The sequence below is a fragment of the Anolis carolinensis genome, chromosome 1 (assembly GCF_035594765.1).
Source record: "Anolis carolinensis isolate JA03-04 chromosome 1, rAnoCar3.1.pri, whole genome shotgun sequence".
Taxonomy (NCBI): Eukaryota; Metazoa; Chordata; class Lepidosauria; order Squamata; family Dactyloidae; genus Anolis; species Anolis carolinensis.
In genome coordinates this window covers 175,402,413-175,421,824 of record NC_085841.1, presented here as the reverse complement: position 1 = coordinate 175,421,824, position 19,412 = coordinate 175,402,413, and the positions used below count along the sequence as shown (strand labels likewise).

Here is a 19,412-nt window from a genome sequence, read left to right as displayed (position 1 = left end):
ATTGCCTAATAATATTATCTATTAGCAAAGACACACAACTGGGGATACTCAGAGCCACCTCTACACAGCTCATCCTTTCTGTGTTTGTGGCTTTATCGGACTTCATTTTCGATTGTTGTTCTCACTTCTTTATCCAAACTGCAGCAATACTTCATCAATCATGCTGCACAGATTGTCTGCCTTCATTTTTCCTGGGTGGATTACCTCCTTCCATCTCATGCCTTGTAACTGAAACATTATGCACTACAGCTCCTCAGGCATTAGTGTTGCATAGAAGTAATCAAGCTGAGTGTCGCCTGCAGTGTAGGGTCTAAGGATGGCTGCAGGTTGAGCTTCCCTCCTCTTACATTAATGATGCTGAAAGGCCATTACAGGGAGAAGGGAACCAAGAAAATAACTGAGGTTGGGAAGCTGTCAGGCTAATCAAAGGACATGCAGCGAACATCACTGAGAAACAACTAGACCTGTCAGTTTCCATGGATCATTTCAAGATGGAAGGCAAAGATACAAATTCTCCACTTTTGGTAGACCCATCTGTGGGCAAGAAGAAAGGGCTGTGTGCACATTTCCAGCTTATCTCAGAAAACCTCAGCTCTGCAAGGTTGTTGCAACTTGCAAAGAATCCATTGGATTTTCTAGGTATTGTGAAGACCTTCCACTTTATTCTGTATCCACCTTTGGACTGGAAGCAAATAGACTAGATAAAATGTATTGTTTCCTGTTTCACTAAGTGAGGAGGAATAATCTTCTCATTTTATCTTGATCTGGGAACATTCCCTTCAGGTAGGATTTTTGTCAATTTCCATAAAGGAAAATATGGTATGTGTGTGTTTGAATGACAAATTGTAAGCCACTGTGGTTGGTATTTAATATCCTTAATCACATTGCTAGGAGCTGACCCCTCGGTCTCAGGTTTTAGCCTGGAAACTTCAAGGCCTGAGACAAACCTGAATTGGCAATGGTAGAAACAACAGAGGGACAGAGCTGGATCCTCAGAGGTCAGATCTAACACTTTCAGTGGATCTCTTGTGCTTAACTCTTCTAGATCTTCTAGATGTTAAGAGACCTCTGATGCCTTTTTAAAAAAGTGAAATGGATATTTATGTATTTACTTCAGGAATTTCTATGCTGCCTTTCTCCATATGGACCCAATGTGGCTCACAACATCATTAAAATAAGCACTGTAACAAACATAAAACCATAAAAAGTTACAAGGATGTTTCATAGTATCATTCATCTTATAGCCAATTGAAATTCAATTAAATTAAAATACCTCAATTCCCATAAATGCAGGACTCAATAAAAATCAGTTAAAAGCTTTTGTGAACAGGAAAGTCTTCACTCCTTTCCTAAAGGACATCAGGGAGGGAGCTGATCTGATTTCTTCCAGCAGCTCATTCCATAACTTCGGAGCTGCTCTGGAAAAAAGTGCCTTCTCTAGAGATTTTTAACCATAACGTACGTATTACTGGGCTGAGTGGAAATGAGAGTCTCCTTTCTAGATCTAAGTGGTCTGCCCGGTCAGTATTGTAGAACATGGTGTCTCAAATAGCCTGGACCAAAACCATGTAAGGCTTCATAGGTTAAAACCAGCAGAGGGGTGGTATGCTCCCTGGAATCAGCTCCGGTGAGAAGTCTGGCTGCCATTCTTTGAACAAATTGAAGTATCTCGACATTTTTCAAGGGCAGTCCTATGTAGAGCACACTGCAGTAGTCCAAACAGGATGTAAACAGTGCATGTACCTCTGTGACTAGGCCAGGAACGGACACAGCTGGCGCACAAGTTTTAATTGTACGAAGGCAGTCCTGGTCACTGCTGTCACCTGAGCTTCCAGGCTTAAAGCTGAGTCCAGAATCACACCCAAACTGTATACCTGAGATTTCAGGGGGAGTGTAACCCCTTCTAACTCAAGTTGTGACCGTATTCCCAGATTGATCTTATGTAAGACCAGCAGTACCTCCATCTTATCTGGGTTAGGTTTCAATTTGTTTGCCCTCATCCAGTCCATTACCACCTTCAGATATCGGTTTAGGTGCAGAATTGCTTCCTTGGCCTCAGATGTAAATGAGTAGTAGAGCTGGGCATCATCCGTGTAGAGATGGTACAGAACTCCAAAACTCTGGATGATTTCTCCCAGCGATTTCATATAGATGTTAACACTGGGGATAAAGATGAGCCCTGCAATTCACAGGCCATGGGGCCGAGCAGGACTCCCCCAACACCACCTTCTGGAGGCGGCCCGTAAAGAAGGACCAGAACCACTGCAACACAGTGCCCCTTAATCCCATCCCTGCCAGTCGCTCCAGAAGAGTACCATGGTTGATGGTATCGAAATCCACTGAGAGGTCTAGGAGGATCAGCAGGGTCACACTCCTCCTGTCTTGGTAGATCATCTAACAAGTTGACCAAGCTGTTTTCATCCCATTGAAATTGGTCTAGAAAGTCAGTGTTCTCCAAAAATCCTTGGAGTTGTTTGGCCACCACTTGTTCCAGGATCTTACAAATAACTGGTAAATTTGCCACTGGCCTATAGTTGTCCAGATTGGTAGATTTAAGGGATTGTTTTTTGAACAGGGGTCTGACCACTGCTTTTTTCAGTGCCGTGGGTACCCTGCCTTGCTATAACAAGGTGCTGATCAATTCCCTTATCCAGGCCATGCTCTCTATCAAGGATTTGCTTTCAAATATATATGAATTTTAGAGGATTTTTCAGAATTGCCAAAATTGCGTAGGCTTTGATTTCTGCTGCCATCAAAAATATGGAGGATTTGAACTCACTACCTCTATTAATGCTGCCACCGATGTTTTATTCAGGAGCCTCTTCTATGTTAGAATATTGAGAGAGTCACACGAGACACATGTGAGGAAAAACAAGAAGTTGTTGTTTATTTGTATTTGAATAGTAAAGAAACATAGCGGTTTCATTAACATTGAACAGTAAAGATGCATAGTGGTTTCAATAACAAGTTAGGCTCTTCTCTTACAAAGGATGGTTTTATAACATGGATTCTGTGAAATATGTTCCTTCATAAAGGAAACAGAAACAGGGCAATTTAAACTCTTAAATCCACTTCTCCTGGGATTTAACACCAATACTCTAGACTATAGAGTCACAATATAGTTCTCTGCCCTTCCTTTCCTGAAGGCTTTTAACTATATTTCTCAAAGAGGTTCCTTTAAAAAACACAGTTCCCAAAACTTATATCTATCTCCATACTTCAAAAACCAATTCTCTGACTGGATTCCAAGCTGAACAGAACAATTCTCTTGACTGCCTAGCTCCAACTGTCACTTTGGCTCCGCCCATCTCTGGTTGCTAAGCAACTCTCCCCATTTGCATCAGCCAATCAGACTGCACTTGCAATAATGGCTGCATGATCGCTCCTCCCCCTTGCTTGGCTGAGCTTTTGCAAGCAAGGCCTGCAAATGGCCACACACCAGCCCTGCAAGGTAGGCCACTCACCAACCCTTTACGGTAGACAAGATCCATTACACTCCCCTTGGCCTGTTTTCGCAGCATCAGATGTTGAGGCAGCCTAACGGACTAGATTTCTCTGAACTGATGAGTCCAAACATACTTAGGAAATAATACATTTTTTTTCTACAGTTTCTTTCTGAAAAATTATAATGCATCTGAATAACTAATGGATGATTCAGAAGTCATTGCGACTACTTTGAAGTCATGCCAAAAATGTCAATATGGGACACACAACCATTGTATATATACTATATTGAAATATATAAGGTTTATAGTAGACTATTTGGCTGGGAATATCAAAGGGAAATCAGGAAAATGAGGAAGTAATAAAAGTGTGTTTATGCCTAGGTTTAAATGAAACTGGGAGACTGAATCTTCTCACATAAAATAAAAGGCTACGGGTATGGGTGATAAATCTATGAACAGCTCAGTATGCCAGACCTTTTGTAAGGATTATTCTGTAGACATCATTTAGTTCCGACAAAGAAGGTCATGAATATTTGTTAACAAATAAAGTACTATTTGGAGAATAATAAAACTCTTCTTTGAAGCAAATAGTTAGACTATTGGAAAACCTGACACAAGTACTAACTCAGTCCATTACCATTGCTAAATATGCTCTATCTAATATTACAAAGAGCACAGGAAAATGATAGGAGCCTGGAGCTTATTGGTAGTCCCAATTATAGAGAACCCACTGAATTAATGGCATTTACCTACATGCTGACATGACATTCAACAATTAGATTTGACAGGATTACTGCAGTTGGGACTAACAAACAGAATTTAGGCTGTAACATGCTTCTACAGGTGGAAGCCTTAATTATCTAAATAAAAATGTTATATTTTCACAGCAGCTCCAATAGTGCTTACCATCTCATGTTAGAATGCTTGGCTTTATTTCTGACAGCATTTTATGCTGTTAAATGTTGACTCTTGTAGATCAATGCTTGATTTCTTCCTGTGTGTTGCATGTAAGGACTTCTCTTTCTGTTGCCTTTGTTTTAACAGTTCATGAGCTTTGTAAAAGAGGAAAACTGTTATCTCTCTGCATTTTTTGAAAACAGATTAAGTCCATTTTGTTAAATTATTTGAGTTCCTATTCAAAGTGCAAGCTACCCCTTATCTGCGATGATAGCTTGTCACTGGCCTATTGCCATCCCTACCACCTCACCTTTTCTGGCTATTAATTTGTTTCCAGGATTTGTAAAACTTATTAATTAATCTGGCACTTATAACACTAATTAAAAATCAGAAATAAAATTGTAATTAAAACACAATTAAAGCAAAATAAAAACACAATCATAAAAATTATAAAAGCACCCATCCTGTTAAATCCCTCCCGCAACAGCCCAGCTAAAGTAACATGCCTTGTCGGAATAAAATTAGGTCTGGAAACCTACTAGCGAATTACATTGAGTTTAGGCTATTGCAATTCATGTTTTTGCTCATTATAGAGGATAGAACTCTGTTCCAAATAGGCAGTGACCAAAAACCCACCTGTGTGTGTCATACACACACACACATCCAAATTTAGACATTTTCATGTTGTACGAAAGCTGGGGATCAGCTATTTTCCTGTAGCTGGGAGCACTGCAATGATATCATCTGCAGGGACTTGCCCTTCAGATGCCTGTCACAGCACATCTTGCAGGAGATGTCACTAAATAAATGAAGCTATAGGATACATATGTCTTCCACAGCCTGCAAACAGCCACCAAGAAAACTCTTTCTCATATCTCTAGGAAATGTGCCCCTGGAGGAGGTGGGGCTGATATAAGGGCCTCCTCAAAGTAGGGACACTGATTTATAAGAATACTAGCTGTGCCCGGCCACGCGTTGCTGTGGCAAAGTGGTGGTAGTATTGGTTGAAAATTGTTGTGTAATTTTTATTTGACTTTATTTGCATTTTTTTTATTAATTTTATTGTAAGTTATATTTTTATTTATTATATTTTATTATTTTCTTGTATTATTTTTAGTTATTTTCTGTTATTATAGTATTTTATTGTATTAATTTTTAGTGTTTTTATTATTTTGCTAGGAGACCAAGTTGGAGGAGCTTAGCCTTCTAACTGGCAGCAATTGGATAAAAGCAATTACTCCTCTCTCTCTAATTAGGACTTTATTTTTCTTTTCTTCTTGTTGTATCAACCTAGAGGCATGGATGATGGGTTGTGTTGTCAAATTTCGAGGTTGGGGGGCCTGTAGTTTTGTTGTTTTGTCCGCTGCCCTGATGCCATCACTCTTTTATATATATAGATAGGCTGACCCCTGTTAGGCATACTGTGGCAAACAAGGGGAACACTCTTTTATCCTACATTAACAGAAGCACAATGTCCAAGTTGAGAGAAGTAATAGTCCCACTATATTCTGCATTGATCTAACCTAATCTGAACTGCTGCATTCAGTTCTATGTACCCTATTAGAAGGATATAAACATATTGGAGGAGACTCAGAGAAAGGCAACAAGTATGATAAGAGCAATAGAGAACAAAACATATGAGGAGAGGTTGAGAGAACTGATCAAGAGAATACTGAGATGTGACATATAACCCTGTTCAAGTATAATGGCTTGATGTTACATGAGGGCAAATTTTGATTGAACATTTAAAAATAGTGGTTTGCCAATAAGATTGTTTTGATAATGGAACCAATTGTCTGGGAAAGTTGTGGACTTCCTTCTGGGTGTCATATAAATGAGGCCGATAGCTCCTTGATGGGGATGCTGTATGATTCCACTTCTGTGTCTATGTATTTACACCATCATAAACATATTTATTTAAAGATGAATTGCAACATTCCTACATCTCTGGGGTCATTGTGCAAATGCAACTAACAACATGATCATAGTTTGGCGTAAGTGCCCTATTCTAGTATCCACTGCACAGATCGTAAGATTCAAAGCAATATTAAGAAACGCCGGGGTGGCCACGCAAAAAACTTAAGATTTAGAACACTGAACGATGACTTTTGGAAGAGTTATGTGAGTCTCGTAAATGGCTCCAAGTCTCCATCGTGGCCCCAAAAGAGCTGGGTTTGGTTTCCCCAAATGGCCTTGAGGAGGATGGTGAGGCCGGAGTTGAGGGAGAAGCCCTGCTCTTTCCCCAAAGTGGGTGACAAAGGAGAGGGAGGAATGCCTGGCTGGAGGGCCAGGCAAGGAAGAAGCCCCTCCAGCACATGGCCAGCCCAGAGGGAGAGGCAGAGACCACACTGAGAAATGAAGTTGAGAACGGAGACTTTTGAATTCTCTCCCACAGAGTTCCTCACCTTCCCAAACTATATTTCCTAGAATTCTGCTTACTGCCTTGTGCCTTCTCCTCCTCTCTGAAAGTTTTGTTGGGAAAAAAACCAGTGTCCATTCTCTAAAGGGATTCTGAGATAAAAGGGGATTGTTAGGAGTTGAATCAACCCTGTGAGATAGGCAAAATCGAGAGGCAGTAACTCCAGTTTAGCTAGTAGGTTTCATATTATTGTTTTTTTATTATTATTATTAGTTAAAGGCTGGTTTGGCATCTATTGAGGGTGATTTGACTGGGTCCCTGGGGTATTCCAGTGAAATAGTACTACTAAGTTTATGTTGGTTAAAATTCCCTAAAAATCAGTGGATGTGCAAATCTTTCTGAAACTTGGGGGGAATGACGGTTATGTTGTATCAATAGCTCTACTGGTTTTTTAAATAAAAGTTTTGTTCATAAAAACTTTTTTAAATTCCCCCAAATCAGTAGATGAGTTAAATGTTCTGAAACTGGGGGGGGGGGGGGGCAACAGTGGTAAATGTGCTATACCATTGTAACACATTTCATCCCGATAGCTCTAAAAAGGAGGGAGAAAGGAGTCCTGGAAACTCCCCCCCCCCCCCGGCAATTACTTAAAGAAAAAGTAACTAAAATTAGTTGTATCATTATAGTTATGATACAAACCTCTAACGCTATTTTAGAAACACTTTAGAAATGAATCATTGTCCGTCCCCCTTCGAATTTAGTATTGAATATTGATTTTTTTTTTTCATTGATCGCACAGGCCTAGTAAGTATACATAGAAGTGGAGTCCTAAGCCAAAATCGTATTGGTATACTATGCCAGAGGAGCTTACACAGCTATAGGCCATGGCAGAACCATACAGCAGAAGGAAACGGACACAACTGCAGAGGCTATGTTACTTTCATAGTTAGCAGCAGGATGCCCAGTTTCTGGGTCGGTCCTCTGAGCCAGAATGATCTTGGAAGGTTGGCTGAGAACAACTGAACCTATGGAGCAAGCCAGCCATTTCAAAGCACCCTGGCTGTAAGAAGCCAACCAGGAGCCAGACACTGGAGAATTAGGACAGACTGGGCTGGAAATCTTCTCCTCCCAATGCCAACTCATCCAAACCTTGTCACTGCTTTGACTCACTACCAGTGCCCAGCCTTGGAAAAAAGTACCATTCTGCATTCTGGCTGGCAGGCCATCGTAGATTATTCCAGTTTATCTTAACACATCAACAAAATAATAACCTTAATTTTACTTTTAACTGTGTGGGTTAAACTTACCTAAGGCTGTGAAGAGTTCTGTCACTTGGTGATTGGTTTTTGCTGATGTTTCCATATACAACATGCTTTTTGTGTTTGCAAAGTCTTCTGCTTCCTGGCAAGAGTGCAAAAGTTGGCATTAAAGATTTTAGAATAATATAGGAAAATTATAATGCAGTTACATCTTAATTGGCAAAAAAATCTATGACGATTCAGTTGTACAAAGTAGGAATTGTTGTGGCTCAAAGTCTTTCAGACAAGGCACATGCTGCAAGATGCCTCCTCCTCTAGAAACTGTCCCATCCCTTGTTTTTTAGAAAGCAAATCCAGGGTGAAAATAAACTTTCTGCAGTGTGTTCTACTTGACATGTGCAGGCCACTAGTTGGGAAGACCAAGTATTAGCTCCATATTACAAAACTTGTTTCCCTGTAAGATATGTATTTTTGTTTTTAATATGTAAAACAATGCTATGTTAGCAAAGTAGTTGGCATATACGTTTTCGTAATTTAAATATCCCTGTCAAGGCAGCTGATAAAAACTATGCTAGTTCGCTTTTGAAATGATTATTGATTATGGCTGCATTAGATGAATGCTGTAATAAGGCAAATACTTATTATTTTTCCAAGATAATTTTGGTAAAGACACAAACTAATCAACAATCCCTTGTAGTCTTACTGTTTCCTTCCAATCTTCTAAACGTTGCATGGGATTGAATTTCTTTGTCCTCTACTCAATCCTGTTCCCTTTATTTCCTTTTGTTTGTATTTTTCTTATTTTTATTTATTTTTAAATGTATGTTTTTATTAGTTTATTAAAACCCTTTTTATCAAATTAATGCTGTTCAAACTGGGTTGTTGTGAGTTTTTCTGGCTGTATGGCCATGTTCCAGAAGCATTCTCTCCTGACGTTTTGCCCACATCTATGGCACGCATCCTCAGAGGTTGTGAGGTTGCCATAGATGTGGGCAAAATGCCAGGAGAGAATGCTTCTGAAACATGTCCATACAGCCCGAAAAACTCACAACAACCCAGTGATTCTGGCCATGAAAGCCTTCAACAACGTTATTCAAACTCTTTGAACAACTGACTTTTTATTCCACATAGGAGAAAATATGTTTATAAACAAAATATAGTATAATCCCCTTATCCTCAGATTTGATGTCCATGGTTTTCTTTAACCATACTCCAAAAAACTTTTCCCCCTCCCTGGGAAGTATCTGTGTAATGCTATAGCTTGCTTTCAGCCCAAACATAGTATACAGGGTTTGCTATTATCCACAGTTTCAGATATCCATAGGGTTGGTGTCTTGGAACCTATCCACTGTAGATAAGTAGGTTATATTATATAGGCTTATAGCCAACAATAGGGGCAAATGGATTTAAAAGCCTTTGTTTGAATTGTTCATTTCGAGAGACAAAAATTTTCAAAACCACCCATTGGTCAACATAGATACATATAGATACATATTTACAGAAATCAGGCATTCGTTTAGAAACAGAACAACCCCCTACCTGTAGTGTGACCTCTCTTTCTGGTGAAAGATCTACCTTATTGCCAACCAAAACTATTATTATTTCATCCTGGAGGAATTCCTTTTCCAGTTCCCTTAGCCATACCTTTGCTTTCTCTAAACTTTCCTGAAAAGGCAAATTGCATATAAAATTATTAGTATACTTGATGAATCATATAAGTATGATTTCTGAATTTAACAGATAGATAGGCTGTCTTCTTATGCTCACATAGGATTAAAAAAATCAGAGTATTCAAAGGTGGTCTACATAAGAATGAAAGCTTGGATTCACATTGAACTGACTCCTGGCTGTACCCATGCCATTTATTTACTTCCAGTGAGTATCCTGAATTAATTCAGCTTTGCTCCACTTCAGACAAAGTTGGGGGATCTTGTGGAGTTTGGTTGAAGCTCCAGAGTTTCCCATGGCTTCAGAGAAGTCTGAACAGCTTGTCTAATTCCAACTGGTTCACAGCCCAATAGGATGGCTCCAACATCACTCTTTCCTGTGTTCAGAGATTGATCATGCCCAACATGTCACTACTCCAAAATGGCCTCAGGGCTACATAGAATCACAGAATAATAGAATTGGAAGAGACCACATGGGCCATCTAGTCCAACCCCCTGCCATGCAGGAAAGCACAATCAAAGTATCCCTGACAGATGGCCATCCAGCCTCTGTTTAAAAGTTTCCAAGAAAGGAGCATCTGCCACACTCCGAGGCAAAAAGTTCCACTGTTGAACAGCTCATACAGTCAAGAAGGTTTTCCTAATGTTCAGGTGGAATCTCCTTTCCTGTAATTTAAACCTATTGGTCCGAGTTCTTGTTTCAAGGGCAGCAGAAAACAAGTCTGCTCCCTCTTCCTTATGATACCCTTTCACATATTTATACATAGGTATCATGTCTCTTCTTAACCTTCTCGTTTGCAGGCTAAACATGCCCTTCTTTAAGTTCTTTAAGATGCTCCTCATAGGGCCTGGTCTCCAGAACTTTGATCATTTTAGTTGCCCTCCTCTGGACACCTTCCAGCTTACATGTGAGCTTCTCTGATCATTTTGCGTACCCAATAGAGATGCCACGTTATCAGAAGAAGGTGGTAGAACTTTCCTATTTGTGTAGGTACTTCTGCTGATGTTATAACAGAGCACTCACAATTCCCTCACATGACCTACATCAGCAACAGTGGTACAGAAGATGACGTGACAATCCAGTGGTGCCAATGCGGTGACTGCACAGCTGGACTGTATGGATGCCAATGCGGTACCATAGTATGTTTGGTCAGGTGTGTGTGGCTGGATTTATCTGCCAATGTAGAGTCACCCTAAGTTTTATGAAAGAGGTATCCCTAGACCACTGGTTCCCAACCAATGGCCCATGGACCACCAGTGGTCCCCAAGAACTAAATAATTACTAAATATGGTTTCCTATGGGCAAACAGATGGTGACTACTGGATGGCATATGCTCTGTATCAGAAACTAGATCTAATGCAGTCTATCCAATACAGTTTTCTGAATCACCACCCCAAATAACCAAACCAAATCTAAAGTTGACCAAAAACAGATTCGTAACTCTTTTGGTCATAACAATAGAAAGTGGTCCCTGGCCAAAGTGGTCCCTGGTCAAGTGGTCCTTGGTAAAAAAAAAAGTTGGGAACCACTGCTCTAGATAATCAGAAGAGCCCCCCCCTTTTTTTTATCAGTGCATCCTTGATTTGCATCAAGGCAAGGTAAGGGAGTCTAAGAGCCCTTCCACTCTGCCATATAATCCAGAATTTCAAGGCAGATAATCCACAATATTTGCTTTGACTGGGTTATCTGAGTCCACACTGCCATATAATCCAGTTCAAGGCAGATATTGTCGATTATCTGCCTTAATATTCTGGGTTATATGGCTGTGTGGAAAGGCCCTAAGAGTATCTTCAGTCTGAGGTAGTGATCTAATACAATGGCCAACAGTGCCAAGATGGAGATCTCAGTAAGGTTGAGAATGGGACAGGCCATCATCAGGCAGCTGTGGAAATGTATCAGGATTCAATGTTGATGACAGCAGCAAGTGGGATAACAAATCCATATGTCAGTATAGACAATCTAGTATGTTAAGTACTGTTAGTATAACTTCTTGCAGAACTACAGGTTGACTTGGTTTAATCTATTTTTGGGAGACATTGCATAAAATTCACATAAAAATTAAATAAATAAAAGAGTAAAAATAAGACCTTTTGAAAAATACATTCTAAAATACATTTTAGACAGTAACACATTTAGAGATAGTAAACATTTAGAAGGAAGGAAAATTATGTGAAAGCATATACTGAACATCTGTACCTTACCTTCTTGGTAATATCATAAACCAGAATAGCAGCATTAGCACCTCTGTAATACAGATGGCAAACACTATGGTACTTCTCTTGTCCTGCGGTGTCCCAGATCTCCAACTTAATGGTAGAATTATCTAATCTTAGAGTCTGTGTGAAGAAGGAACCTAAAAGCAAGAGATTACAAACTGTAAGCAAATAGAGACAAGATGTCTTCATCTATTCAACAATTCAGGCTGATTCAGCCTCATAGTAAGAACCATTATGGAAATATCTGGTGACGTAGGTGGGACACTACACTGGTATAACAAGGGGGCTAGAAAACGAAGCTCGGCATCAGAAATTCCCTGGTTCTCCCCTGGTTCTTTATTGGTCTCTCTTAACCTCAGCTCTACATCTGTAATACATAGTAGTGATCTTTGAAAGGTTGCTGCAATTATAAAAGCATGATTATGCTTTTATAATTTGGAAGCACTATATAAATATTAAGAAACATTATTATAGCTAAATTACAGAACTTAATAAATATTCTTTTAAAACTGTTGAACATGTTTTTGTTATGTGCCATTAACTCCAAGATATGCTACCAGAGTTTTTTGCCTGGCAAAAAATCTTTAATGAAGGTTTAACAGTGTCTTCCTCTGACACTTAGAATAAGATTGCACTACAATTCTGGAGACCGGGCTTTGAATCACTGAATAGCCATGGAAACCCACTGGGTGATCCTGGGCAAATTGCACTGCTTCATTCACAGGGGAAGGCAACAGCAAACCCACTCTGAACAAAAGAAACCTATAAAAGGTTTGCCTTAGGAACACCATAAATTCAAAATAACTTGAAGGCAAACAACAACATGTCGAGGATGTGATCTGCCCAAAGTCACCTAGTGTGGTGGACCAGAGAATTTTGAAGCTTATATCTAGTCCAGCATTCAAACAACAATACTATATACAGTAGAGTCTCACTTATCCAACACTCGCTTATCCAACATTCTGGATTATCCAACTCATTTTTGTAGTCAATGTTTTCAATACATCGTGATATTTTGGTGCTAAATTTGTAAATACAGTAATTACTACATAGCATTACTGCATATTCAACTACTTTTTCTGTCAAATTTGTTGTATAACATGATGTTTTGGTGCTTAATTTATAAAATCATAACCTAATTTGATGTTTAATAGGCTTTTCCTTAATCCCTCCTTATTATCCAACATATTCGCTTGTCCAACATTCTGCCGGCCCGTTTATGTTGGATAAGTGAGACTCTACTGTATTGGTCGTAAATAATGTGCTGAAGAAAAGTCCTCTGAAAATGTAAATTCTATTATAAACCTCTGATTCTCAATTTTCCATACATTGACTATCTCACTCATAGGGTAGAGGAAGTCGACACTGACATCCCAGTTTTGGCTTCTAGCTATTTCATTCTTCCCTATAAGCCGTATAACAAAGTCCTTTTAACAAGCTCTTCATGCTTTCCTTTGTTGCCTTGACATGTCTTGCAATCTTAAACCCATTTTTTTTCTTTTAGTTCAAGCCTGAGATGCCTGTCATATTCAATTCTTGCTGATTTCCATTATCTTGAACCATTAGTGGTTAACTACTGAGGAGTGTGACCAGATACCACTCACCATTTACCCTATACAAGTGTTTCAGAGACTTTTTGAGTACCTTATGCCATTCTTTGACTACCCAGCTGCTGCCTGTCAACAGCCTGTGTAGGGGCACATATAGATTGGTCCTGGCTCACTCCCAGCCCTCCACTGACCCTGTTTTAGGTGTGCACTGTATTGGCTGTATCATTGGATGTCACTCTGTTGCTACAGTTTTTACAAAGGCAACAGTGCCCATGTCCCAGGGGCAAATTCTGTATGGTCGTCATGGAAATCATTTAGGTAAGACAGAAAAAGCAAAATGGTTCTAGGTCATTTTATATCATGCAGACATGGGCCAAAATGTTTCCTTTAATACAACATTGTCAATTCACTTACATCCCACTGTAGGAAGAGAGTCCCGGAAGTCTTTTTTCACATAACGGTAGGCTAAGCTTGATTTTCCTACAGAGGAACTACCCAGAAGAACTATTTTAAAAACATAAGAGTCTTTGGAGCTGTGAGCATCCAGGCAGGTAGTGACTTCCATATTCTGCACTCTTCTCTGCGTCATTTTCTAGAAAGAAAGAGACATTGGGTGGAGGAGGGAAAGAGGGATGATTTGATGATATTCATCATGTTATGATGACAGCATTTCACGTTACCTGAAGCAAAGAGAAGGTAGTTGCAAAAGGAAACATTTCACTAAATTTAAGTGTACATAAAAGGAATCAAACTATACTATAGTATAAAGAAGCTTTGCAATAAACCTTATCCCAAGAGGAGGAAGAGTTCCTCTTTTTGAAATGGTTTAACAATAGAGACCTTCCACTCTTAAAATACACTTGTAGAAATGTGCTAGCTTTTACATTTTTTGTGCAAATCACTTCATTGCTATATATACCTGCATTTCTACTCAATTTACCATATGACCGCTGGTTTATAGTAGAGATTATTTTAAACAATGCATTATTATTATTATTATTATTATTATTATTATTATTATTATTATTATTATTACAAAAGCTAGATGGACATCTGTTGGGAGTGCTTTGATTGTGCTTTTCCTGCATAGCAGAAGGGGGTTGGACTAGTTGGCACCTGGGGTCCTCCACTGAAATACTGTTAAGTTTATGTTGGTCAAAATTGTTCTTCAAAGATTTGCCCATGCCTAATATATATACACACACATTGTATATAATTTAATATATAATATAATAACATTTCTTAGGGTTCCACAAGAAACTTGTGCTGCAAAAAGGTCTCTGAGGCTGAAAAAGTTTGAGAACCCCTGCTCTACTGGGTTATGATAAAAGGAATGCATTTGCTACTGCTATGTAACATACGTTCAGGTCATCTTCTGTTTCTCCCCCAATAATTCATTTTTTTTCTTTTTAAAATTGTAAAATTATAATGTTTTAGTATAAACTGTCATGGGATAATGCTCTGTTTGTTTCCATGCAGTAACCTCCACTGCCCAGCACTGCTCCCTTCTGTCCTTGGTTCCCTCCAATACCTCTGTTGACATGGGGAGTGGGTTCGGTATATCTTGCTCCAAGAGCCCTTTCTACACTACCATATAAAACCCGAATTATCTGTTACACCCCAAGGTAGCGAGAGCACCCTGAAAACCGCACTGGAGCCAGAATCATAAGCAGAGCAGTTTATTGAAGGAGATATAAGCAGAAAGCATAAAGTCAATAAAGGAATTAGTCCACAATATAAAGTCTATAACTGTTCAACACAAGTCCAGTAAAGTCTTTCAATATTGCAATCCACAAAGGGAACTTGATAGCTCCGCCAAGAAGCTGGAGTTAGTCCGTAACCCCATCCAAACTGGGTCAGCCAGAAGTTGCAAGGTACAAGAACAAGACGCTGCAGACCCACAAACTGTAATCCACAAGGGAAGTAATCACCAAGGAGTCATGGATTTGAGGTTAACAAAGCAAGATATGCTTGAGAGTCACTGAGCACGAACGCAGCCTGGAAATTCCAAAACCAGGCATGGGAACAAGGCAAGGAGCAAGAGGCAGGAACATAGATTCTTCTTCCAAGAATGGCAAAGTTGACACCGCAACCAAAGCAGGGAGTGAAGCACCTTTAAAGAGTTTTCAAGGCTACAAGTCAATGAGAGTTGGGGCGCATAGAACTTCACATGGGAAAGTTAGTCATTAGTGCGCCTGAGAGCCAAATGTCGACTCCGTCTCACACCCTCCTTTTGACTCCTTTCCTTCGCAAAAGATTATCTCCCATTAAAAGCAGCATCCTCCCCTGCATCAACAACATCTGGCAAAACCAACCTTGACTGAGGATCGGAATGCTCGCCAATTAGTGGATTCTCTGGCGCCATTCATTCAGGCACCTGCAAAGGCATTGGGCTTTGATCCAAGTCCTGGATGGGCCCAAAATCCGAATCAGACTCTGAATCAGGCTCCAACTCCTGCTGTGATACAGGCCGCTGCAGCTGAGTTACAACATTATCTGCTTTGAACTAAGGGCCCTTCCACACAGCCCTTTATCCCAGGATCTGATCCCAGATTATCTGCTTTAAATTGAAAGAAATGAGTCCCCACTATCAGATAAACTGGGATAAATAGATATGCTGAGATCAGATCCTGGGCTATAGAGGCAATGTGGAAGGGCCCTGGATTATATGGTGGTGTAGACTCATATAATCCAGTTCAAAGCAGATAATGTTGATTATCTGATCTAATAATCTGAGTTATATGGCAGTGTAGAAGGGGTCAAGGAAACAGAAACCAGGAACAGCTCTTTTGCACTTTACGTCTTCTGTACTGCAACTGTAAGAAAATCTCTGATCTCTTTTTGTATGAAAACAGACTCTTTGCTGGGAAAGCTGAAAAAAGAGAAATAGGATAGGAATAACCTGAACAACGTGGGGGACAGAAGATGCCTACTTTGATTTTCATAGTTCACTTGATCACTAAATATATTGCATTAGGGTGCATCTAAGTCGTGGTGGCGCAGTGGGTTAAACCGCTGAGCTGCTGAACTTGCCGACAGAAAGGTCGGCAGTTCAAATCTGGTGAGTGAAGAGAGTGCGCACTGTTAGCCCCAGCTTCTGCCAACCTAGCAGTTCAAAAACATGCAAATGTGAGTAGATCAATAGGTACCGCTCTGGTGGGAAGGTAACGGTGCTCCATGCAGTCATGCCGGCCACATGACCATGGAGGTGTCTACAGACAACACTGGCTCTTCAGCTTAGAAATGGAGATGTGCAGCAACCCCCAGAGTCAGACACGACTAGACTTAGTGTCAGGGGAAAACCTTTACCTTTACCCAATCTATTTTATCATGATACACGTACAAATGAAGTGGACGAACAATGACTATGGGACTGATGCAATGTTCAATGTTTTATGATATTTTAATATGTATAGTTTACATTTCGGTTGTCCCTCTAACAGCCCTCATTACTCATCTGCCAAATAACTTTTTCAGCTGCTTTTAAAACATCCTCAGTTTCCCTTACCTCCTTTTGAAGTCACCTGACTGAAATATAATTTTTATTAATTGTTAGAAGGATAATTTCTGTATTAATTGCCATTTTGAAATGTGATTCAGGGCTCATTCAAGTAGAAGGGAGGAGGAAAAATTAAGAATGAGACGTCTGCTTTACAAACAAAGATACTAAATTCGACTTGGGAAAGTAACAGATAAAGATAAAATAGTTGCAAACTCTGAATAGACATTAGGGCTCAGGCTGAAGAATCTTGGTCATGCTCAGTGCATCAACTAGGAGGGATAAGACCAGGAGGTGGAACTGGGAGGAGCTGAGAGATGGGCCTAATAAAAAAAGTATGTCAATTTGTTTCTGTGTCACTGTCTGTGAGCTATAAATTGCAACAATTTTCTTTTCTCTGTGTATGGTACATCTGGCTGTTTCAGAGAGCACCTGTTAGTTTTGTGCTGCAGCAATAAACTTCGGTAACTTATAATCTCCTGGCTTCTTAGTCTCAATTGGGAAACAAGGCCAGAAATATTTAAAGGAAGGCCTGTTTTAACATTTACACTTTCCCTATTTGTTTTGAGCTTATTTCAGTTGCTGCAACCGTGTTCAGTGTCCCATGGAGGGTTGTGGGGTACTTTCTTTGGAGGAAAGGGTCTACTAGCACTGGCTATACTGCTGTCAAAGGCTTTCATGGACGGAATCACAGGGTTGTTGTGTGTTTTCCGGTCTGTATGGCCATGTTCCAGAAGCATTCTCTTCTGACGTTTTGCCCACATCTGTGGCAGGCATCCTCAGAGGTTATGAGGTATCTCACAACCTCTGAGGATGTCTGCCACAGATGTGAGCGAAACGTCAGGAGAGAATGTTTCTGGAATATGGCCATACAGCCCGGAAAACACACAACACTGGCTATACTGCTACATTAAATGCTGGTCCCTAGCCCTACACCATCTTCTTGCATCTTTGGTTTTGAAAACACCAGTTCAATGCAGTATAATAGTTAACTAACCAAAAACAAGTACAGTAGAGTCTCACTTATCCAAGCCTCGCTTATCCAAGCCTCTGGATTATCCAAGCCATTTTTGTAGTCAATGTTTTCAATATATCATGATATTTTGGTGCTAAATTCATAAATACAGTAATTACAACATAACATCACTGTGTATTGAATTACTTTTTCTGACAAATTTGTTGTATAACATGATGTTTTGGTGCTTAATTTGTAAAATCATAACCTAATTTGATGTTTAATAGGCTTTTCCTTAATCCCTCATTATCCAAGATATTCGCTTATCCAAGCTTCTGTTGGCCCGTTTAGCTTGGATAAGTGAGACTGTACTGTAATTGCTTTGCTAGATCTTGAGCCTCAATACACCTTATAGAAAAAATGGTTTGAATTCGATTGGTAGACTCAGAGTTGATTTATTTGTTAAATGGGGAGCCAAACACTGATGTAAATAAATTCCATTGATTTCAGTAGGAAATAAATGGAATTGGATAAGACTCTGGCCAATACTTCCATTAGTGGCAAACCAGCAGTTTTAAAACAATCGCTCATATCACAAAATCACTGTGATTCTATAAGGCCTGGATATATTATGTACTTTTGCTGTTTTGTAAAGCTATCTTAAGCGAGCACTAAAGCAAGGCTGTTTTTCTCCAACTGCACACTCACCCATGGGTTCTGGCAGTGGTTTTCTAAGTTAAATATTAGCCAATTCCTCTCCTAACATGGGTCACTGTACAGCAGTTTTTACTGTTTCTTCTACTAAAGATCTTACCTTTTGAAATGTTTCTGTTGTCCTCTCTTCTTCAGAAGAAATTGGCTACGGTTTATTTATTAAGTAGTAAGCAAGGAAGGGCACAGAGACAATACAATGCAAGTGAGGCATCTGTCTCCCCTCCCATCAAGGAAGAGCCTTCTTGCAGCTTTCCAGACCAACTCAACCTATTTAAAAAATCAGGAAGTCGATCTGCAGTTCAAGGTCCACTTATTTCCCTCTTGGACAATCACTTTTCAAATTGTGCTGCAAAGAATGGAGAACCATAAAACACAGGGATTAAGACTGAACTGAGATTGACAGAAGGGGTGGGTGTTTCTTCTCCTAAAATAACACAGGTACTACACAGCAGAGAAAAACTCCTGTTCCTTTTCATACTCGTCCTAGGCACTGCCTCACAATCCTATCTTTTTTAAAATACAGTTATGTGTAGAGCACCTTTAGCATTTGTTTTTCACTGATACTGATATCACTGCTTAGCCTAAATATTTGAAAGGAATCTATGCAGGGTTGTAGCGGAAACCAGACTTCCCCTCTTCTCGGCTTGTGTGTCTGTGCGGACGCAGTGGAAGTAGGAGACAGACAACTGGAGGTTTTTTCCAAAGAAAGCAGTTTACTAAAAGTTTCCTGCAGCTGCAGAGGTTCATCCCACGCACAACTAGATGCTGAAAAGGGAGAACCCCGCAGACAGGGTCGAGTGTCTATTTATACAATTCAGTGGGTTCAGTTTACGACCGCCCACATATCAA

The 19,412-nt window shown here is 39.8% G+C and overlaps 1 protein-coding gene across 1 annotated transcript; it reads right to left on the bottom strand.

Annotated features, from left to right (window-relative positions):
* Window positions 1–2,862: 2,862 nt before the first annotated feature.
* On the bottom strand, window positions 2,863–19,140 carry rab17 (RAB17, member RAS oncogene family). The gene is made up of 6 exons (XM_008114594.3): window positions 18,664–19,140; window positions 13,810–13,987; window positions 11,831–11,982; window positions 9,501–9,626; window positions 8,010–8,103; window positions 2,863–4,498 (listed from the first exon to the last, which is right to left on the bottom strand). Exons 2-6 carry the CDS (start codon window positions 13,982–13,984, stop codon window positions 4,377–4,379), a joined length of 669 nt encoding a protein of 222 aa, XP_008112801.1. The 5' UTR covers window positions 13,985–13,987; window positions 18,664–19,140; the 3' UTR covers window positions 2,863–4,376.
* Between the last annotated feature and the right edge of the window lie 272 nt (window positions 19,141–19,412).